The following is a 23,549-nucleotide window of genomic DNA, read 5'->3' as shown; positions in this document are numbered from 1 at the left end:
GCCGCGCTTTCTCATCCCGGAAGGCGGCGCCAACGAGCATCCGAAAGGCCCGCCCCCATTGGCTCTCCCCACTCCGCCTCCTCTCTCCACCCCTCCCAGCGGAGCGTACCACCTCACCGCGGCTGTGGGGGGGGGGTGCGGGAGGAGGGGGGGGGGATCGGCGTTGGTTCGTCTCTCCCGTGCGGGAGGGGGCGGCGGGCGGCCGCTGTTACCCGGCATGCTCCGCGCGCCGGGGGGAGGCGGGCGGGAGGGAGGAGGAGGAGGAGGAGGGGGCGGCTGGTGCCTGCTCCAAGATGGCGGTGCAGGAATCAGCTGCTCAGCTCTCAATGACTTTGAAGGTGCAGGAGTACCCCACTCTCAAGGTGGGTGGCCGGCCTCCCCCCCTTTCTTCCTCCTCCTTCCCTTAGTTAAGAAGGGGAGGGCGAAGCTTGCCCGGTTGGAGCGGCTGTGAGGGGGCAGAGGAAGGCTCCAGGCGAACGGCGGTGCCCCCCCCTCCCCTACATCTCCTCACAGAACCCCCGGGGGGGAGGCAGGGAGGCTCCAGCCTCGGCTCCAGCCTCAGCCCCGGCCTCCGTCGGCCTCCAGCTCGCTGCCACCGCCGCTTCTCCCCGTCCCCTCCCCCTGCGGCGGGGCTGAGGGACGTGCCCGGAATATTCAGCCCTCCCCGAGAGCTCCCAGGGGACGGGAGAGGTCCTCCGGTGTTCCCCCCCCTTGTCCCTATCCTTCTCCGTGTCCCCCAAATTGTCCCCATCCTCCCCCCAGTCCCCTCCCCGTGTCCCGTCCCCGTCCCCCCGAGTGACGGCGGGGACAAAATGGGCGCCGGGAGCCCCCCGGGAGGCCGTTGGGGTCTGTGGGGGGAAATCTGGGCGCTGTGGGGTTTATCTGGGGGGACCGAGGGGGTGCGGTTGGGCTGGGGAGGCTGCTGGGGACGGGGGGGGAGCGAGGGAGGGAGGGCGGCGGGAGAGGGCGTGCTGCTTTGGGGTTGGGGGGGGGGGGGGAAGATGGATCCTTGGCTCCTCGGCTCCCCGAAGGTGGGGATGAGCTGAAAGACAAAAAGGGACGGACGTGCTGCAGGCCTGGGGAGGCGGCTGAGCACAGGGAGCGAGGATCTGAGAGCTCGGAGGGTTCCTTGAGGTGCTGAGCAACATCCGAGGGCCGGTAGGTTCCCCTGGCTGCTCCCCGGCTCTCCCTAGGTGTTGTGAGGCGAATGAAGGACTCGGTGCTGAGCGCTAAGGTCATCGCCTCCGAGAACTGTCGAACTGGAAGGAAGATGCTCGCAGGAATCAATGGAAACCTTTGTTTGAAGTCTGGTGTCGTCTGTGCTGGAGGTCTACCAAATTAATAGCTCTGGCTGTGGGAGGGAGCTAGGAGAAGGCTCTGTACTGCAAAATGCTTATTTAAGCATCTCCCAGGTTGGCATATCAACGCTTTTTTTTCATGCATAGAAGGTGCTTTGCAGACTAAACTTTGTTATGCTGAGCTCATGCTGCACTTTCACACAGTAAGTGCTGTGTGCTTTCTGCAGTGTTTGTTTTGCAGGCTTTTTAGCCATGTTCTTCCTGTGCATGTCCTCATTCTCCACCCTCCTGGCTTTCTACTTAGTTCCAAGAAGCAGGACAACGACAAAATCTCGATTCTCGTTTTCTCACGTGAAGGCTTCTTTCTGTTGTTCCTTAAAGCTGACACTGTCAGACTTAAGATTTAAATTAGGTTTAGAGACCACTGTAGCACCTTCCACGGCCAGAACAATGTGAAGGCCTTTAAAGTTAAGATCGTTTTATGGCCGCGTTTCAGATGTGTTCCAGTTGTTATCACAGCTTTTCTTGTTACATTCCTGAAAAATTACTGGCAGTGAGGATCAGCGAGTTCTTGTTTTCTTGGTTATGACTTAAGATGAGTTGTCAAGGTGCCAGCCATTTAAAAGCTGGCTAATATTTTGGACTAATTCTTACGTTTCCCCAAGCATGCTTTCCCCCCGAAAAGAAATCTTAACAAAAATATACATCAGAGAATGGAATGTTGTTTGTAATGTGGGGAGGCTGAATAGTAGAAGGGTGAGACACCCTTGCACTGAAACTTTTCTTTCCTAGAAAAGCTGATGTTTGTTGATTCTTCCCAGCACCCATTCAACTTCTGGGTTGTTTCTGTAATCTTTAGTAACGTTTTTCATGGTTTTTAAAGAAATCTGCGAGAATAGTGTCTTCTGAAATCCCTTGAATATGTCCTCTTAAGTGTTATTAACGGTGAGTCATGTATCTAGGTATTTTAGTGGCGGAGGTGAAAAAGCAGCAGGGAGAAATGAGCGTTACAGGCTAAAGTCTACTGAAGTACGTTGATCCCAAATTCCATTTTGTTCAGGAGGAGCTAGGTGCCTAAAAGTTTCTGTAGGACTGAGCCTCTGTGAATTTTTATTTCCAGTGATGTGAAATGAATACGTACCTTTTTTTTTTTAATTACGGTCACCAACACAGTGGCTCAGATATTTTTCTTGGAGCTCTGGACGCTGGTGATTTTCCCTGATGTAAGTGAAATACGAAAGATTGTAGACTTGTATTTATATCTTTCCTGTTTCCTCCCTCTAGCTTCCTCATGCCAGCATCACTAGATGATGGTTGTGTAATAGCTCTGCATTTACAGCACGTTCTCCAGAGTGCCTTTCATGTGAAAGAGTGCTTAAAACTGCAAAGGGAAATCCCTTTGCCATGGCTAAATTGTGGTTGCTGCAGAAGTGGAAACGCTTCAGCTGTTCTTCAGCGGTTCAGCTCAGGAGAAATAAATTGGCTTCTTCAGATGAATCTAGGCAAGCTATTTAAGTGTACAAAATAATGTTTGAATATTTCCCCCACATCTCCCTTGTCAAGGACGAGGAGGTTGCCAGCTATTCTTCCTTCAAAGTGCTGTGGCATTGTGAGGGGGGTGGGAGGGGGAGCCTGCTCCTAGAGAACTACGCTAGCCTCCTCTGAGAGGATATAATGTGAAAGCCGGCAATTTAGAAAAGGAATGAATGCGAACACTGTTACCGTAGTTCTTTGCTGAAACTAATAAACAAGTGATGACAGGAAACCAGATAATGCGTTCGTATCCTTAGAAGTGTGAATAATTGTCAGACCAAACCAGCAAATGGAGTGCAGTAAGACCCCAAAACTGCACGATGGAAGACCCGAAAGAAAGGGATGATCACGTGTCAATTTTTTTTTATCTGGGCTGTTTGTTGGCAGCAGTTTAGGGTTAGCTGTGCTGTAACTGCTTCAAGAAAAAGATCAAAATGAGAGCTGTGGAAGCGCAGAATACTTGAGCATCGTCTCAGTGCTGCTGATTGGGTTCTTTTGTTGGCAGCTGTGGCAGGGGAATTCTGGCAGCAGACTTAATAAGATGTGAATTTCTCATGGAAATACTGTGTTTATCTGATTGCTAAGCAGGGGGACAGATAGCAGAACAGGATTACGAAGTACATGCTGTTTCTGTCCTGGGTTCGCAGGCTTGCAGAGTAACTGTGGTTGGAAAGGGTCTTTGAAGAGGTGACTCCAGCATCCTCTGTATGTGTCAGGCTCAGCTGGAATGGGTCACTCGGGACCGTATCTGGTGTGGCCTTGAATATCTCCAAGGTGGAGACTGCAGCTTCTCTGGGCAAACCTGTTCCAGTGTTTGACCCTGTCATGGCTTAAAAACAAAAACCTTTGTTCACATGGAATTTTTCTGTATTTCAGTTTGTGCCCGTTACCTCTTGTCCCTTCTCTGGCCACTGCTGAGAGTAGTCAGGCTCTGCCTTCTTTCCCCATCAGGTATTTATACATACAGATAAGATTCCCCTCTGAGCCTTTTCTTCTCAAGGCTAACCAATACCAGCTTTCTCATCCTCTCTTCATATGTCAGATGCTCCAGCCTCTTGGGGTTCTCTGTGGCCTGACTCACTGCGGTGCGTCCATGTCCATACTGGAGGCCCAGCAGCAGGCACAGCACTGCGGAGGAGTTGCCCTCGTGCTGAGCAGAGGGGAAGGCTCACCTTTCTCAACGGCCTGCTGGCCACAATCTTCCTAACACAACCTGGGTGCTCTTGCTGCAAGGATTTACTGTTGTCTCGTGGTCAGTTTGTCCACCAGGCTCCCCAGATTCTCTTCTGCCAAGCTGCTTTCCACCACGTTTAACCAACATGTGGTTGTTCCTTCACAAAGTGCAGGATTTGGCATTTCCCTCAAACTCATGATGTTTGTGTTTGCTCACTTCCCCAGCCTGTTGAGGTCCCTCTGAATGGCAGCATAACCATTTCACCTATTAACTCCTTTAAGTTTTGTGTCACAGACTTTGGAGGTGTGCTCTGAACCATCGTCTAGGTCAGTAGTGAGGACTGGCAAACTTTTCGTGTCGACCTCTTCCTGCAGGAGCAGAGAAGGTGCAAGATTCATTTTTGCGTAATCGGTCACGCTACATCTTTTTCCTGCCTTCATAAGCTGGACTGGAATTTGTTGTTTTTAAACGTGGCTTTGTTCTTTGACAGAAGTATTCAACAGCTCGTAATATCGAAGCTTTGAACGTACAACAGCAGAAGTTGTTCAGTGAGAGTGGTGTAGGTGGAACAAGAGGACAGAAGTAATACAACTCCAACACCCAGTGCCCTTTCAATATAGCGGTGCATAAAAAAGTGAACACTTCTCAGGTGGGAAGTTGAAGCTGGCTGTAGCAGTAAGTCACCACCTCTGTACTAACTCAGCGTGAACACTTGTATCTCACACTGAATCAGTCTTCAGGCTGGGTGCTCTGACTCACGTAGCGTGCATTAACCGTCCATACCAAGCATTCGCATGTTGCTGAATAATGCACTTCCTGTTTCGACACACCAGGAGCATGCCAGCAAACAAGCGTGACATCTTGTGTGTGCTGTTCTCCTGCACTGGGCTCCACGTGCCTCCGGTCAATGAGAAGTCTGAAACTCTGGGACTTCGGAGGAAGCTTAACATCGGAAGGCAGCTAAAGTAGGAGTTGGCTCCTGTGGGAATTGGTCTCTTTCCCACCCCTGCCCTCAGCTTATAAACTACATTTGCAAGTGATTAATGAAGGAAGAAAACAGTAAAATGCAGTAAGTAGCAGTCTAGGCCATGAGCTAGAAGTGTTGCTTGATTTTTTTCCTGGAGGCACAATAGTGTACTGATAATACTTCAAGGAAAATCCTCGCAAACATTTTGCAGAAGACCTCCTGTTAGTATCGTCAATGTGAATTCTAATCTGATGCTGCAGTTCACAGTTGCCGCATACTTGATTTGTAGTGTTTTCACAGGACAGCGCCCTGTGATCTTACGAGTTTTGTTTGTGTAAGTTTTAGAAGCAGAACTAATGTTTGTATGGTAGCTAACATGTTGGGGTCTTCAAATGTTGATGTAAAGCGAGAATATCTGTGAAATCCGTGGGTCTTTGAACAGTGAATGCTTTCAGAAGCTGGAAAACAGTAGTGAAGATGAGCTAGCAAATGTTTGAAGCTATCATAGTAAGAGGAAAATGTACGGTGGTAGGAGTGGAGCTCTTACAGGATGTTACGGACCGTCCGGTGCCATCAGTCTTTGTGAAATTACGAAGCTACCATCATGGTGTGCTTGGCCTCCCATAGTTTACTTCCACGTAGCACATCTTCAGGCTGTATTTGCTGACACAGAATGTGAAATATGCTGTATGGATGCTTACCTAATCCAATCTAATTTACGTTATTGCTCATTTAAATAAAGCAGGGTTAGACTGTCGGGTTATCTTTATTATGGTACCGATGATTTAACCGATTCATAGTCTGCTCTTGATTTACTTCGGTTTTGGTTTCGACCCTTCTGTGGATTGCCTTGGGTTGTACGCTGCAACAAGAACTAAAGTAATACAGATAATATATGGAGAAGAACTTTGGTCGTTCATATTTCCTGATACAGATCTACTGAACCAATAATTCTTAATTGTGGGTTGGGTGCAATGCTGTCACTTGAGCTGGAACCAGTTATTTTGGGAGCAATCGGAGCAGAAATAGGATCCCTCGCCTTAAAGCTCCAGCCAGTAGCATGGTGGTGCACACACACAGGAGGACAGCGACAACTGCTATTATTTAAAGAGGTGATACTGTGATTGAAACGAAGAAATATCTGGAGAATAAAGGATCTAAACAAGGTGTGAGGCCAAGGTGGCAGCTGTCAACATGTGTCATGAGAGCGACCGGTCTGTGATGCCCTTAGTGTGGCTCTAGGCAGGACTCTGAAATGGCCGTCAACCTGCTCACACGAGGATGTGAGCCGTTTCTGTATACCCACATAGTGGCTTTGTAAAACACTAGGCTAAGTTGTTGGAAACTTAAACTGTTTAAAAAAAATAATACTAAAAAAAAAAAAAAAGTGATCTACAACTGCATTTAGGCTCATGCAATTATTTTTTTTTGTTTTGATCTGTCTCTTCAAGGATTCATATTCATGCTTGTATCTAATTAAACCTAAATCTAACCATTATTCTAAGCCTCTCCTTTCATATATACACTACTTCTCCTTTCTTTTAATTTTCTCTTCCTTTTCCAATTTTGCCTAGAACAAGGAAAAAATATTACTACAAGGGACTGATAAGAGCTATGAATCAGAAGAATCCATTCTGTGAATAAGTGATGATGAGAAATAGTGATGCCATCTCAGCTCTAAAACAATCCACGAGTTAGAGGAAGAAGTATAAATGTTCAGCATTTTAGTAATTCTGCGTAGAAATGCTGATTTTTATTGGCTTGGGGGGGAAATCGCAGGCTTATTGTACTGTCATTTTTCACCTGGCATCATTTGTAATAGTTGTCCTGGACTTTTTCAGTTTAGTTGTAGGTAAGCATGGTGACCTAATAGGGTCTCAAAGATGCAGCTGAATGCTCAAAGGTGTTTTCTTGCGCAGTTTACCTGTTCTTACGATGCCGTCTATTTTCAAACTATTTAGGAGAGGTTTCTTTTTTTTTTTCTATATTCTCATACTTCCTCTTCCCCTTGCATAAAGTAGGACTAAGTTCTCTTTGCTTCTGTGGTTTGTTTGTTTGTTTTCGTGGTTTGAGAGCTTCATCACTCTTCCTTTCTTTTCCCTATCTAGCTATGGCTAAGCTTAATGTCATGTAAGGGCACAATATACAGTATTGGACAAAGCTCTTTTATCCTCAGAAAGGCTTCTATTGGATTAACTTGGAAATGTGTAGATTCGTACAACTCTCGAGTGCTTTGCAGGTCTTGTAAGCTAAGACAAGTGAGAGAAAGCACATTGTTTTCCTCTCCCTTGAAAAGAGAGCACAGTTCTGTAATGTTTTCCCCCACCTAATCTGGTAGGACTCTTATTTTATTTTTATTAAATACTTTTTCTCCCCCTCCCACCAATTAACTGACTTCATGTACCTGGTAAGACTTAAAAATCCATTTTGAATTCCCTCGTGCCCAAGACTGGGTTCACTTGAAAGGACAGACAGTATAGATATTTTTGTCTCTAAACAGTTGGACGCTTCATGGCAAGGAGTTACATCTGCATCCAGCTGTGGGACTGTAATGGTAAGGAAGGATGATTCATACAGATGTCCATGAAGTCAAGATTTATAGTTATCAGTCCCCTGCCTGTGAGTGGGTACTGTGGTCAAGTTGCACCTGAGTAACTTCTTTTCACCAAATCCAGGGGAAAATTGGATGTTCTTTTACAAAGATTTAGACCTATGTAAATTATGTTTATCTATGCTCTTTTTTTGGTGAAGAATGGCTTTTAGAAAATAAACCTTTGAGAACTCCAGTTGGCCAGAGGCTGGGAAATGATTAATGGGGCTTACTGTCATTTGGAAGTACCACCACATAGTTCTTCCTCCATTGTGATGACTTTTTTTGAAGTATCTATCACTCTTGCTCTGTCATTTCCAATAGCTGAATGGTAGCTATGCAAAGTGTTTTTTCTGCTGCGATTGAAGTAGCTTCCTATATGCAATCACCGTGGGACAGAGTTGGTTTTTAGTGTTCTGGTCAGATGGAGATTGGTTGGGCTTTACTTTCTGCTTTTATTTGGAGCTCTTGAAGCTTCAATCTGCATAAGTGAAGGAGGAGTCTGGTCTGTATTGTGGGGTGGGACCTGATCAGTTTGGGAACTGGTGTGCCAAAGGACTGGTGGTGTAAGACTTGTGGGATGATAAAGACTCCTTTTTGCTCTAACTTAGGTTTTTCACAAAACATTAGCTAGGAAAGGAACATGTGCAATTTAATCTTTCAGTATTAATGTAGGCCAGCTGGGAAAACTTGGGGGCAACATCAGGCTGGTGTTTGACATTTCATGCAGTAACATTATGCTCTGGTTCAACATCCTACATTCTAAAGGAACAGAAAGGATGTAACAGTTTCTGTAAATAAGCTTATTTCCCCTGGGGAGAATCCTTTCTTCATGTGTCCATGGTTTTCTGGAAATTCTGGTATATTTTCTTCTGGATTTTTATTTCTGGAAATTGTGATAAAGGCTGGTCAATACACTTTTTCCAGAAGTAGTCTGAGGAATTTTTTTTTAGGATAGCAATGAAGGAAGAAGTAGAAGCATTTGTTTCGGTGCTTGTGCTTCCTTAAGTAAAATTCTGGTGAGGTGCTCAGTACATGTAATTGATTTTCCTTTACAACCAAAGGTTTATTGATGCACATACACTATCCTGCCTAATCAAATATGTAATGAAGTACATTACTTCATAGGGCTTCAAAAGGAGAGTCAGACCATCCAGAGGCACCGGACTTCAGTGATTTATTTATGTTTTTTAAAGGGGGGGAAGCAATGACACATGGTTAATCTGTTAGTATTACTGATTGCTTTTTGGAATTATCCCTTACCAGGAACTCTTGAAGGAAGAAAGAGGGAAGTTCTTATGTGGGTGGGTAAGTGGGGGAAAGACAGGAGCTAAAACTCAAGGTTTCCTAGCCAGCTGCTGTTTGGCAGAAGGTTAACATGAGCATCCTGCTGGGGTCTCTGCCAGTACTGCTGATACTCAGCTTTTCGACCAGCTTGGAGGAGTGAATGAGTACTGAGATGATCTTGTTTCCTTGATTATAGTAAAGTAATTAATGTATTACAGGCTGAACTCAAGTGTGAAGCACTGCTGAAGACCAACGAGAGATTTAAGGGGTATTAAAATCGTAGATGAAATTCAGTGTAGGTAAGTGTAGTGCAATACAGTTGTTCATGATAGGGGAAGGAAAGAGTCCTGATCTTATACCTGACTCTGAAGTGATCGTTATCCATTAGGGAGATCTTGGGGTTATAGTGAATGATTTCTGGGAACACTCGGGGTACTATTGATCAAGTTAAGACACGCGTTGGGAAAGGGCGTAATGGAGACCCTCACTGCGTGGTAGTAAAAATCCAGAGTTTCATCTTCTCCAGAGCAGTATGAGTTAGCCTGTTTTTCTCTCTTGTCTCATCTTGAAAAAGGATGTAGTAGGACTGGAAAATGTCCACAAAAGGGCAAGAGTGATTAGAGATGCAGAATGGCTGTATTCAAAGAATGAAGGGCCTCTTCAATCTCAAACAGCAACATGAGAGGTGTGGAGACAGTGAATGCTCCTTTTTTTTCTTCCAAAACAAGAATGAAAAGGTTTCAGATGAGGCTAGCAGATGACAAGTCAAAACCCAGAAGTGTTTCTTCACACAATGCAAGAGGCTGTGAAATGCCTCACCACAGGACGTTGGATTGCTCAAGTTCTGCAGGTCAACAACAACCAGCAGGGTTTGTGGATGAGAAATGTTCTCACTATAAAACCTCTACCTTCTGCTCAGGTAGTTCTAATGAACTGTTTGGGATTAGTAACTTCTTGTTCTTGCCTCATGAAGTGCCATGCCCTTTCTGGATGCTGTCAGGGGAAGGGGTAGTGGCAGAGGGACTTGTGGTCTTACTTGGTATGCCACTCATATCTTTATGTGCCAGTTGTCGGCTATGCCTCCTTCCTCCTTGCTCTGTAACTCAGAAAAGTCTGGCTAGCTCTTATCTGTGCCCTTCACCTTTAGGTAGCAGAGGGCTGCTATCAGCTCCCAGCTCCCTGTAGCCTTCTCTTCTGCAGGTGAAGCACGGCTGCCCCTCTCAGCCTCTTTGGATGCTGTGTTCACCATCTTGGTGGCCTTCTTCCAGACTCATCTCCTCTGTGTGCAGTGGGGAAGGGCCTGAAAACCAGGCGTAATGTTCCCAGTGAGTCTGCTTGAGTGCTGAGCATAGGGAATAATCACTTCTCTCAAGCCACTGCCTCCAGCCTTGCTAATGCAGCCCAGTATGTGGTTAGCATTCATTTCCACAAGCCTGTTGCTCGCTTCAGTCCAACCTGGAGTCCATCAGGACCTCTACATCTTTTTCTGCAGAGGAGGTGTTAGCCAGTTACTCTGTAGCCTGTGCCAGTGTCTGGAGTTGTCTTGTACCGGGTCCAGGGCTCTGGTTTTTGCCTTGATTGAATTTCATGAAGTCCTCGGTGCATTTCTCCAGCTTTGGTCAGGCATATTCTCAGTGGCAGCTCTAACATCCAGCGTTTTCAAGCCCTTCGAGTTTGTTGTCCTCTGTGAACTTGCTGATCCAGCCCCATTCTGCAGAGCATTGCTGAAGGCGTTTGTGTGAGAGCTGATCACGCTCCTTGGGAGTCAGGCAGTCTTTGTTACCCATCAGGTGGATTTTGAATTGCTGACCATTGTTCTTTGGATCCTGGCTGTCCAGTCAGTCCCTAAACCATGCAGTGTTCCACCCAGTTGGTTTGCATCTCCCCAGTCTGGCTCTGAGGGTACTGTGGGAAGACCACAATCTTACTAAACTTGGCATGAAGACCACCAGGGCAGGCTTTCATTCAAAAGTAGTGGTTTCATCACTGAAAGCAGACAGTGCCAAGCATGATTTCCTCATGGCAAATCCAGGCTGGCTGTTCCTAGTCACATTTGTGAACTTGGAAATGGCTTCCATTGGAATCTTTTCATAAGTTTCCCAAGAGCTGAGATGTAGGAAACTACAAGCTGGTCTTCCTCATCTTCCAGCTTCTCATCTGGAAGTGAGGCAATAAGCTTGCCCCTTCTGGTCATTGAGGACTCTTCGTGTTGATGGTGACCTTTCAGAGATGACAGCAGCTTTGCAGAGTCATCTCCTGCTGTCTCTAAGACTCCTGTGAACAGTACCTCTTCCCCAGACTCAGTTGCTTGGTGCAGGAGCTGGAAAGCTTGGGAAAAGCCCTTGCAAGTCAAGACAAAGGCGGCATTTAGTGCTGAGGCTTTCTGTTGTCCTTTGTTGCTAGGTCACACAGCCAGTTCTGTAGACTTCATCTTCCTTATGCTGCTGATGTGTCTATAAAGCTTTTGTCATGATAACTGCTTATTAGTTAGAGCTCTGGTTGAATAAAATGGGTGTATGTGTTGGCCGTGCCAGCAATGAGTGCTGGATTTCCAGCTGTGACTCAGCACGCTTTGTCCCTTGGGACAGGATGAGTTAACACCTCCACAAAGGTCTGGCCACGATTCATCTTCCTCTTTCTCACATCTGGTTGAAGGGTTCTGTGCTTGGGAGAAAGTACGTTTGGAAACCCCAGTGCTTAAGAACAGAGAGTGACTGTGTTTGTCATGGAAGGTGGGGGTTTGTGTTAGGGCTAAAACATCGCAGTGACTCTGACTCCCACCGGTGTTCAATGCCTTTGAGACACTGGAGTTTTGTGAGATTTGATCGGTAATAATTAAGGAACTTGGGAAAGGGGGATTTGCATTTTACGCTCCCTTTCTGTAGAGTTAATGGCTAAAGATGGTAACTCCTCATGGCATGGTTTTTGAAGCCAATTTTCTCTGAGCCTGTAGAGAGGTTTGCGGTGAGGTAAAAACATTTATGGGCAGCCCATTTCTGTATTTTCAATTTATAGGTGGGGTGCTAAAGGTGTGAATGTAGATGTATTTAGAAAATGTTGAGAAGAGTGGAAAATCCCATTAAAATCTTATACTATTAATGCAGAATCAAAAGGTGGATATGCATTGTGTGATGTTGTGTAGAGAATTGCTTGTTTCAACTTTTTATTTCTGTACTGATTCTTTTTATAGTCTGATAATAACTACTTGGGAAATGTATACTGTTTGCAAACCCTTGGGACAGAATATATGCAAGCATTTAATACTGTTTCTTTCTAGTTTTAATATGTATTTAGAAAAAGTCAAGGAAATAGTCTCATTTAGTAAATGAATGGCTTGCTGCAAGATGTATTTTGATGGAAAGGTATTCTGTAGATAACTCAAAATACCCTTAAATATCATGAAGATTTGAAGTGGCTTATAAAAATATTATCTACAATTGCACAACTTGAACAGTTTTAGCTGTTCTTCATGATTTTGGAACTAGTCAGTCTTATTGGCATTCACGGGCTGGAAGGGGACCACGTTTGGGCTGAAGGCCAGGCAGTTAACGTCACAGCTGAGTTCCTAAGTCTAAGCTTAAAAACTGCTACTGTCATTCTAAGCTCTGCTGTTTTCCTTCCACTCAACTGAACCCAGGTATAGGTCTCAAGGCTGCTTTTAGACCCAGAAGGATCATCTCCTAATTCTTATCTCGAGTTAGAGGTGGTAGTGCTGTCCCAAAACATGCTCCACCAAAGTTTTCTGGCTTACAAAAACTGCAGTGAAGTAACTCTGAAATGAGAAAAACACTTGGATCAGATTAGTCAGTTGTGGTTATCTCTCTGTTAGTAGTTAGCACCTAGAAACAGTCATGCACAACACCCGTGGAAGTCTCCAGCCAAGCAGACTGTCCTTAAAACTTGAGAAGAAAAAAATTGATTTTGGAAAGAACTTTCCCTCTGTATTTTACCCTTGTGTAGGCTGTTCTGACTTAAACCTTCAGAGCAATCTGCCTGAAGTTGTACCCAGCTCAGTGCATGCTTCAGTTGGTGTGTTTGCAGCTGTGGAAGTTGAAGAAAAGATGTAGAATTGATTTAGTGACACCGAGTTCAGATGTGTTTCCTGCTAATACTTTCCATCTGTCCTTTGTATCCTCCTGTGCACTCATGGTGCAAGGCAGCTGTGGTGTGGCTTTTCAAGCTTTAATGACTAGGACAAATTGGCGTTGAGCTTCTCCAAAATACTTTCTGCTCTAAAGCTCTATAGTAAGAAACAACTACCCAAGAAAGCCATGAAAAACTTTGGTAAAGAGCATTTACTACCAGTTTATCAGTTGTGCAAATTTTCTTTTACTCTTAAAGTCGTTCCCCCGGGTATGTTACATTAAATTGTTTAGCAATATATTTGATTTTACTTGTAGAGGATATAGTAAACCACTTCAACTCCTAGTCTCTTCCACGTAAGATATTAAAAAGTCTTGGGAGTTAGAGGGGAAGTTAATAAAACAAGATGCAAAAACCTTTTGTACCAAGACACAATATGAACGGTGTATGAGGATGCCAGCTGAAATTGAAAGTCCAGTTGTTCTAAATGTCATAGGACCAGGGACTGTGCCAGAAACGTACATGCAACGGAGACAGGGCATGGGAAACGGGAAGTGTTACTGCTCTTGCGTGCCGATAAGAAACTAAGGAAAAAGGAGATTAAGGGTAAGACTTTCAAAGTGACTAGGTCTGTGTCCAGTTCAATTGCTTGTTGAGAATTTAACAAAACACTTTGGTAGTCAAAGAAAGGTGCCTCAGATCAAGAGTAACTTCTGTGGGTGCTGACTGAAGCACCTTTTTGGTGTGCTGCAGAAAGCTGATTAGCAAAGTACTGGAAGAAATTAAGCCCAATAAATACAGGTAACTGAATAAAACACATTTTTTATAAAATACTAAGAACAAGGCAAAAAAAGGGGGGGGACCAAGTAGTCTTAATGCTGTTTGGCATCAAGTTGTGGAGTTTAAAACAAGATCTCATACTCCAAAACATGAAATATATTCAAAATAATGTGCCCTTATGCCCCACCTGCTGTCTGTGGAGGAGCTCTAAAACTTCTATTACTTGTTTGTGTGTGGAAAGGGAGAAGGAAAGAAAGGGCTAAAGGTGGAATAACAGGTGGTTGTATAGGCGAGCAGGCATTAACGAGCCCATCACGATGTTTTATTTTGTGGCTTCAGTTCGGGGAGGGGAGGGATTGTGGTGCTGGGGTTTCAGAGGAGCTTATATCAAGATAAAACATTAATTTGCCTCATACTTCCTGTGGTAAAGGTTCGTTCTATCTTTTGTTCAGGTCTTAAGTGTGAGATGGTAAAAACCAGTAAATAGATCATTTCAGTCTTTTTAGAGAAAGAGGAGCCCTTTCATATCTCACCAGGATACTTTTAATACTCCTGCAAATCAGAACAACCTGTTGTAGGACATGCGGAGTGTTAGCAAGCCAGTATCGTGGCTCATCTCCATCATGCTGAACCTAAACCCTTTCTCAGCACGTTTCTAATGGTAAATTGCGATGGTTATGTAGGATCCTCTCTAATAGGGTCTGGAAAGAGAGTGGGCCCTGGGGACACTTCTTGCATGCAGCTAGTTAGAAGGAAGAAAATGGAGGCAAACCTGATATAAGTGATTAGTGAGGATCAACTTGAAAGATTTGTGATCAAACATATACACGGTATGTACCAACCACAACGCTGACCTGCATTTCCTGCTTTACTCTCGCTATCTAATCTGGTCATTTGCTAAATTACGCCTTTGATCAATGGAAAAGCAATCAAGACAATAGTAACTACCTGAAAGAACTTCTCCTGGGCTATTTTTTTTTTCAAGATAAGATAGAGATGAATTATGCAGAGAGCGCTGGAATGTTTAGTTCTGAAACTCCTGTTGCCGTTGGAGCTCTGAAGTAACAGGGCTTCGTGTCTCAAGTCGTGGTGCCGTTGTGGAAGCAACATGCTGGGAGCAGCTGAATACTTGTTGTAAGCTCTGTCCAAATCTTTAATACCCTAAAATTTGACCAAGCTGTAAGCTACTCACTCCCGTGTGTGTTTGTGATGGCCATCAGTAGCAGCTTCGGTATGGCTGCTTCGTAAAAGCATAGGACAAATAAAGGACGGGACCTCCAAGAGCATTTTGTCTTCAAGCCAAGGATGGAGTTTTAAGGGGATTTATCAAACTTAGGCATACAACATGGGCTTTTTCACCAAGAGGAAACTTGCCTGAAATTCCTCTTACCATTATAGTAATCCAAGAGCTAATATTAAAAGTAGTACTTTGAGGAAAGAAACAAGTAAGGTACCTATTAAATTTCCTGTGTTACTGCTGGTGTACTATGTATGACTTTGTCAGAAGCCAACGTGCTTAACACATGCTTTTTTATACATAATTTGTGTTTATTTTCTGAACTCCTGCAGGAAAGAAAGTTACACTTCAAAATCATGTTCTGAAGGGTGATCTCTTGTAGTTTAGTTGTAGCTTTCCTTTAAATACACATTTGCCTTTGCTTTCTGTTCTCCCTGATCTGTTTTTATCAGTGCTTGCTAAAGTCAAGGCAGGATAGGTGAAATTGGTATCAGAAAAGAATCTACAAGCTTTTATTTCCTGTCACTGTTCTCCATAATCTTTGAAGTGCCTTTGAATCTTTGAAGTCTCCTTGCTGAGAGAGCTTAAATAAGGGCTTTGATATGGGAACTCAAGTTCAGCTCGTGACCTCCAGTGTCCTGGAACCTAGGTGTTTTTCTAAATGCATCAAATAAAATCATCCGCTTCTCTAAACTCTAGAAGACCTTTTCTTTAATACAGAAATTCTAATTAGGTTGTTTTGCTCCTTCAGGTGCCATATGAAACGCTGAACAAACGGTTTCGAGCCGCACAGAAAAACATCGATCGAGAGACAAGTCACGTTACGATGGTTGTGGCAGAGCTGGAGAAGACGCTGAGCAGTTGTCCTGCCGTGGATTCAGTTGTTAGTCTCCTGGATGGAGTAGTTGAAAAACTCAGCGTTCTGAAACGAAAGGTAAGTGGTGTTTTACCTCATTATTGTTTTGTCTTTACAGAGTTAACAAAAGTGTTTTTCTGCAATGCTGTTTGCTTAGATTCTCTTTTCAAGGTATAGGTATTAATGGCACTGTAAACAAAGGCCTTAAAATGCACGGCAGAACATCAGAACGTGCTGAATCTTGCTTCACTGTGCTTATGAAATGTCTTAGTGTACATGACTGAATAGGAGGAGAAAAAAAAACAACCCTGAGAGGTAAAATTGATGTGTTTGCAGTCCTGAAAATGAATTTCTCTCTCCCCAGAAAAGAAAAGGCAGCAAAATAAATAGATATATATCAACTCGTGCTCATTTAATGGGAATGTTTGTGTGGTTGCTTTAGTTCCTTGCTTGAGGAGAATGAGGCAGAAGATAAGTCTGGAAAACATGTAAACCCCAGTAGAGATAATTGCATGTGATGTAAGGGTTCTTCGCAGAAAAAAAAGTGCAAGTTTTTTTGGATTTGTTACTGAGCGCTTTTTGTAGACAGTTACCTTGCAAGTTGGAAGGTTCCTGGGTAATATTAAAAGCATTTTAAATTTTAGCAAGGTAACTATGAGTGGTTAAGCTTGGAACACTTACCTGAAATGCAACTGAGTTTCCATGCCTTTAAAGCATCTTTCTAAGAATGAGTTAAAAACAAAATATAGTGTAGGGCATCCCTATTTTCGATGAGAATATTATTCATGCTGAGATTCATCAGAAAACTTACTTGAAATAAATCTTGCAGAAGAATGAAAATAGCTCTCTTGCCAGGCGTTCGAGTAGTGCTTCTACAAAAATAAATAGACAAAACAAGTGGTAGCAGAGGCATTTCATTAAAACTTAAATGAAATAACCAACAGATATAAATCTTGAAACTATTAAGTGAAGCGTCAAAATACCTTGGAGGTTTGTGACATAAAAACACTGTCGTGTATGTTGATTTTGGGGTTTTCTGCTTGAACAGGTTACTTCGGCACTGAAAACCTGGTCTGCAAAAGACTTCATAAATCTAATCGCTGTTTTCATCTTTGGGTTGTGAGACTCAGAGGGTTTTTTTTTCCACTTGTCTGTTACTTACAAAAAGAAATTACTGCTGTTTCTGAGGTGTTAGATTTTACTTGTAGGTGTATAGTAATGATGTGGAGGAGTAAGTTATTTACTTGTTAAATCTTTGCTGACTGCAGGGGTGTGTCTGAAGACATCGTTGGATGTTTTGGGTGTAAGGCTTCATTTTAGTGTAATTGCTCACTTGGTTTTGACTGTCTGAAAGACTGGGGGGAATCTTGTATCTTTTCAGCAAGGACAATGGGCAAAAAATAAATAAATCTGTTTAATGGTAAAAATTTTCTGAAATACAAAGGTCTTGCCTCTGCTCCAGATTCTTTACTCGGTCTTCTCTGTAATCTGTCCAGAGCAAAACAATTGTTTTCTTTAGTGTCGTTGGACCCAAGCGAGATCTCTGTTTCCTACTGTGTTTAGGCAAGGATCTGAGAAACTGCTGAGATGACTGCCGTAGACGTAGATGAGCCCTTTATTTAACACCTTACTCTCCCTTAGAGCTTTTTAGCACAGCAGGTTTCTTGGGTTCTGAAAATGATCCTGAGGAAACCTAGGCCTTTGTGTTTTCCCTTCTGTATCCTTTTTAATAGGCTTGTTCCCTCAAGTTCTATTAATGCCCAGCAGGGCAATTCCACATAGACTTGCTGCAGAGGATTTTGAAGAGGATCTGTACCCTTTCTGAATGCATTAAAGGGACAAAGGGGGGAGGGATATAAATACAGGTACAAAACCATATAGAGAGAGCCCTTTGGAATGAGAAGGTTGCCTTGAATTCTCCTGTTTGTGTTGAGAATAATTCTTGTGGTTGTCTTCACATCTGATAACGCCGCAGAATAAAAGTGAGAGTGTGTTTTGGCCCGAGTTAGTGTTTGCTTGCTGAGTAGGAAAAGACTCAGTTTATAACTTAAACAAAATACTGATCTCCAAACCATATGTTACAAAATAAAGCTAAATTTAGTAATAAAAATAACTCAGCCTACAGAACTGTATATGAATTACAGTAAAACATCTTGTACAGTGATCAGGGGTTTAGATGTCGAATTTTATATGAAGGGCCAGATCAGAGGCAGGCTTAATGGGGGCAAATGCTTGGCAGCATTTTATTGCACAGGTTTTTATTTCAGCTTGCTTTTCAGATATTAACTCTTCCATAAGAAGTCTGTAAATGAACATATGTGGTAAAAGCAAGTAGAATGAGCCTGTACTTCTGGGGCTGCAGGTGTTATCTAAGGATGATGCTGCAGCCTGAATAGTTTGAGTACTAAGGAGGGAGCCATGTCAGTATGGAGTGCAATGTGGGCTGCCAAAAGCTACCCACTTTTTTTAGTCTGTGCCTGATTGACAAACCTACCTTTTTTTCCCCGTTGTCATAGCCATGCAGGTATACAAACACAAGTTTAAAGTCATCGTGAGTCAGGTAACCCAACGTGAAGCTGCACTACTGGTGATATATCACAGATGGGAAAGGCAGTAAGCCTCCATCTTCTGGTGTGCTTTTACCTTAGAGGCATAGAAGTACTGCGAGCCTTCTTGTGTTGCGTTGTCAAATGTGGCTCCCAGCTCTCATGTGCCATGTATGGAGTCAGCTAGCTTTAAATTACAAATATGGCTGTAATAAAATTGCCTGGTAAAATTTGCAGCATAACTAACCAACCATGTAACTTTAAGGCTAAAGGAGAACAAGTATGACCACAGTATTTCTTTTCTTAAACAAAGTTATGGGAATATCGTTGTATGTGTTTTGCCCTAGGCATGCCAATATGTAGATTTTAAATTTAAAAAGTTAGAATAGATGCTTTCCAACTGAAACTATTCTCAATAGATCAAGTCCAACCGTTTTTCCTCTGGATAAATTTATTTTTCCCAAGTAAGTAACAGTAGATTCATATTTCCAGAGTAGTAGAGGTAAATAAAACAGTACAGCTTTAACAAAGCTGATTAGAAGACTTACTCTAAGACCTTTGAATTAAAGGTGCTAAAAGGCCAAATGTTTATATAATTTTCATTATTACAGGGACTGATTAAAATGGCTCCAGTGTATTAGAAGTAATGTGGTTTACTCTGCATCGCTCTCCAGCAGAACTAATCCAGTAGGACAGCTGCTTGAGGAAGAAGCCATGCATAGGTTAGAGGTGGAAATTCATGAGTTTCAGATGTTTGGACAAGATGACTGTGAACCTCCATGGATGTCTTTGCAGGGCATTCCAGCAGTTTCTGCTGTAGTTGGTATCTTGCATTTTTCAGACCAGCTGAATGTTAATCAGAAAAAAAACATTGGTTAGAAGTGCATATGCTCATAAGTAATTGTGTTATGCTAAATCTGCTGGTTATTAATATGCAAGAGTGTTTCGAAACTGGGCCAGTCATGCTGAAACCTCCACGTTAGCATGGGAAATGTCTTTCTGAATGACAAACACTATTGGTAGTAACTTTTTTTTTATTTAATTATTTCTTTTTAGGCAGTTGAGTCAATCCAGGCTGAAGATGAGAGCGCAAAACTTTGCAAACGTAGGATTGAGCATCTGAAAGAACATAGTAGTGACCAGCCAGCGGCTGCAAACATGTGGAAGAAGAAACGTATGGATCGTATGATGGTGGAACATCTTTTACGCTGTGGCTACTACAATACGGCTGTAAAGCTAGCGAGACAAAGTGGTATTGAGGTTGGTAGCAATGTGCACTAACTTAGGAAAAACAAAATGGTAGGAAAGGTGACACTAGCTAATATAAACTAGCTATTTTAGCCTTATAGCAGCTTTTTTATACATAAGAATGCCTTTATCATTAATCTTGGTCTATTTAGGCCTGCGTGTGTTCTCCTTCACATAAATTGTATTTTTGTGTTTAATAAGCCAAAATTGAAGGCATAACTTTTAGTCACAAATGAAATGCTTTTAGACAAACTCTTTGCCCTTTAAAAACTTTAAATTATTCTCAAATGTCACGGTGAATTTCTTGTTAAAGTCCTTCAGGCTGCTGACTAAGCAGTTGGTGGAGCTTCCCATCTGTCTAGCTACATTCAGATGACTTGTGTAGGTGAGCAGATTGAGTAGGATGACATATGCTGGTTGCAGGGACAACTGTTTTATTGTATCATCCTACTATTTAATACATTGAGAGAAAAGCTGACTTACACTTGGGAAAATAAATCTTGATATAACTTGGATTTATTAGTAGCCAGTATGTCTTCAATTTATGCTGTTTAGTTTATTTCAACATCTAGAATCCTGAGGTTATTATTTTCCTTTCCATTTGGTATCTAGTTGGTGCTGCTTTAATCCCATAAATAACCTCTGCAGTATTTGAAATATGTTGTTCAGTAATAGTTTGGAGTTCATGTGCCTTGACATAGCTTCTTTATGCAGTAATGAATCCATGCTGTTGTCTTCTGACAGCCACAATGACATGAAGACTGTTATGTTTTGTTCTTTTAACAACTTGCTGTTTATTTAGAGAAACCTTGTTTTGCTTATTTTCAGGTAGCACTTGCTATTTGATCCTTAGTGATTCTTGAACCTTAAGTTCTTTTGATGTTCCTGATTCCAGAAGACATCCACCTCATCTGGTTAAAATCCAGCTTTTGTGGTGATAGTTTGCAATAGTGGTGTCTTGAGTTATGTATTTTGCCTTTCATAGGTGACATAGCTGAACACCTCAACTAGCTCAGAGAAACTTGAAGAGATTGTAGTTCCTGGTGTCAAATCACAGTCTAAGGATCCGTTCTTTGTCTTACACAAAGAACATTATCTGCTGCATGTCCCTCTTGTTCCTTGGCTGCCTTACCAGTCTGATTCTGTTCAAACTGCAGTGATGTTGGTAAATTCCAATGAGGAAGCATCAGGTAGATGTTGAATACAAGGGAGAGGGGGAAAAAATGGATTACAGACTGTTGGTAGGAAATAATTTTGCTTATACTCACTGAAGAGTTTGCTGTGCCTCGCTAAAGATAACCCATGCATGTGGATCAATAAAACAGGGCGAGACAGTTATTCAGGGATCCTGTAATTACAGATGAATGGTCAGCAGCTCTTCCACTTTTGGTAGATGTCTCCCTCTGTTTGAAGCAGGAGCTTCTCTCCTGCTGAATCATCATGCTGTCACACTTGCTAGTTGTGCTGAAAAAGCACTGTGGAAATATTTTTTCACTTTTATTGTAAGTTCTATTATGCCTGACTAAGTAATGCTTAGCTCTGGTTTAGATATGCACGTGGAAGTCCATTGTGATACACTGCAAGACTGTGGTACAAAGCAGTGCACTTGTGGAGCCTTGTAACTCCTCACTCTGCTGAAGAGGAGCTTTTGTTTTTGTTTTGAATGTATTAAATAAGCTTATTTAACTTCTGCCTCCAAGCTGAAGTATTTATATTTGCATAACATCAAAGTATACAACCATTTAGTTGCGCATGTTGAATGCAGCGAGACTATTTCTTCCAGCTTGCTAAAACCAGCATTTTAGGCAACATCCGAGTTTACTTTTTGGCTGAGGATAGGCTTCCCTCAGTCTCAACATTGCACTCAGTCTTTCTTACTGTAGGACGATATACAGCAGTAGGTTTTGCAGCAGTAGGATAATGAGACCTGATGGTTGCACAGAATTTGTGGTGTTATGGGTTTAGTAACAGACAACTTCGTTGTTCTTTGTTCCTCCCTTGCTGAAGGATATGAGCATTGAATCGCTCTCTAATGCTTAATAATGTAGTTCTGCTGTGGAGATTACAAAATATCATGGTATTTTTCCTTCATCCAAAGTAATCTCTTTCTGTTTACTGTAGTCTTAACTGTAATTTTGATAAATGTCTCTACCACTGCAGGCTTCAGGAGTGCATTTCTGTGTAGTGAATCTGGTTACATCTATTACCTGATTTTTTTGATATATCAAGACAATCTTGTTTCCACTGAGTAGGTTCTGTACCCTAAGCAGGAACTTGGAAAAGAGACCACAAAATCTGCATAACTAAGAGCAACTTTTCTTTTCTGAAAGTTCAGCTTTGTGCTTGATTTTTTTTTTTTTGCACGTTCTGAGAGGCAGCACTTGAGTTTCCTCGAATCCTGAACTGTTACAAGTTGATGAAAGGTAGGTCCTTTTAGCACAATTGTTAGGATCAAAGGGTTGTGGAGAAGAAGTGGGGAGAGGAACAAACCTTTTGTTTTTGTGAAGGGGGGGGGGGAAGTCCAGCTGGAGGCCAGCCATGAGTGTTATAGCCCAGTCACTATTTGATCCAGACCTGTTCAACATCATTGTTAATGACCTAGCTGATGGAAGTGTCCACAGGAAGTCTGCAGGTGATAAAAACCAGGGTGTGTGGCTGGTACAGCAGGGGGTTGTGGTGCCCTCAGAGGCACTCCCAATAGCTGGAGAAATGAGCAAATGGGAACCTTGTGAAGTTCAGCAAAGAAAAGCAAGAGCCCTGCACCTAGGGAAGAATAACTCCATACACCAGAACATGCTGAGGGCTCACTGACTGGAAGGCAGCTTCCCAGAAAGGGAAGGGAACAAGAGGTGAGGATGGTAGACAAGTTGAATATAACCAAGCAATGCACCCTTGTGGCTAAGAAGAGTCAACAGCACTCGGGTTGCATTGAGATGCACATTGGCAGCAGGTGTGTAGGGTGGTGCTCCATCCTCTCTAACACTGGTTAGATACATCTGGTGTCCTGCATCTAGCTCTGGGCTCCCCAGCAGACATGCTGGGGGTGTGGAGTCTGTCTGTCCTTGGAGATGTTCAAGACCAGACTGACCTGGACACGGTCCGGAGTAATGTCTACTGGTCAACCCTACTTTGACCAAGGGAATTGGACAGAACCTCCAGAAGTTCCAACCATGAACATTCTGGGATTGTTTCTGTGATTGCAGGGCAAATGTCCGAAAATACTGCCACTGTTTTGAAAGGCTGAAGGAAAGAACTTTCCCCCTTTCAGATGAAGCTCACGGATCCTCCATTAAGCAGCATCCCCCAGTAGCTGTTAGACCAGTCTTGGGAGCAAGTCTCAGCCTGCGTGTTTTAAGTTCCTTGCATGGCTTCTGAATGCTAAGAGACCTGAAGAGCTGCCAAGGTACTTCATGGGTGGAAACGGTTCAGAAGTTATTCTGCCTCAGTGGCCAATAGCAAACTATTAAATCAGTCATATATTTACCAATAAATAGCAACAGACATTTGCTTGGAGATTCACTATGCACCAGTGTCCAATATTAATAATTGTTGATGGGCTAAGGCAAATTCTGGTCTGATTTCCAAAATAAGTATCTTAATAAGAATGATATTCTTGAATTCTTGTCATGGAAGATAAGCACTTAAGAGCTGTGGTTATAAACTAGGAAGCAAACAGCTATGAAAAAGAAGTGCTCTGTGAAAATCACAAAGGAAGTTTAAACTAGTTAACTAGCTCCAGGTAGAAAAGAGTTTTGGTGTGCAGCATATATAATGTTATATGTTAACACAGAAATAAATGACTAACATGCATGGTGTGAGTTATGTCTTTAAGGAACAGTAACGCTGCTTGGGAAAGTAAACCAAAATCTGAGAATCAAAATAGGAGAGCTGACAGTCAAGGACAGAAATGTCACACTTGTGCCAAAATAAATACGGGGGGGAAGGGATTC

The 23,549-nt window shown here is 42.9% G+C and overlaps 1 protein-coding gene across 1 annotated transcript in view; it reads left to right on the top strand.

Annotated features, from left to right (window-relative positions):
- Window positions 1–207: 207 nt before the first annotated feature.
- The window catches only part of MAEA (macrophage erythroblast attacher, E3 ubiquitin ligase), a 49,483-nt gene continuing 26,141 nt past the window's right edge, over window positions 208–23,549 (top strand). The window contains exons 1-3 of the mRNA XM_035324838.1: window positions 208–362; window positions 15,701–15,883; window positions 19,408–19,611. Coding sequence (XP_035180729.1) covers window positions 294–362; window positions 15,701–15,883; window positions 19,408–19,611 — 456 coding nt within the window. The 5' untranslated portion in view covers window positions 208–293. The remainder of the gene's footprint in view (window positions 363–15,700; window positions 15,884–19,407; window positions 19,612–23,549) is intronic.

Source organism: Oxyura jamaicensis, chromosome 4 (genome assembly GCF_011077185.1).
Source record: "Oxyura jamaicensis isolate SHBP4307 breed ruddy duck chromosome 4, BPBGC_Ojam_1.0, whole genome shotgun sequence".
NCBI classification, from domain to species: domain Eukaryota; kingdom Metazoa; phylum Chordata; class Aves; order Anseriformes; family Anatidae; genus Oxyura; species Oxyura jamaicensis.
This window is presented reverse-complemented; position numbering and strand designations above follow the sequence as displayed.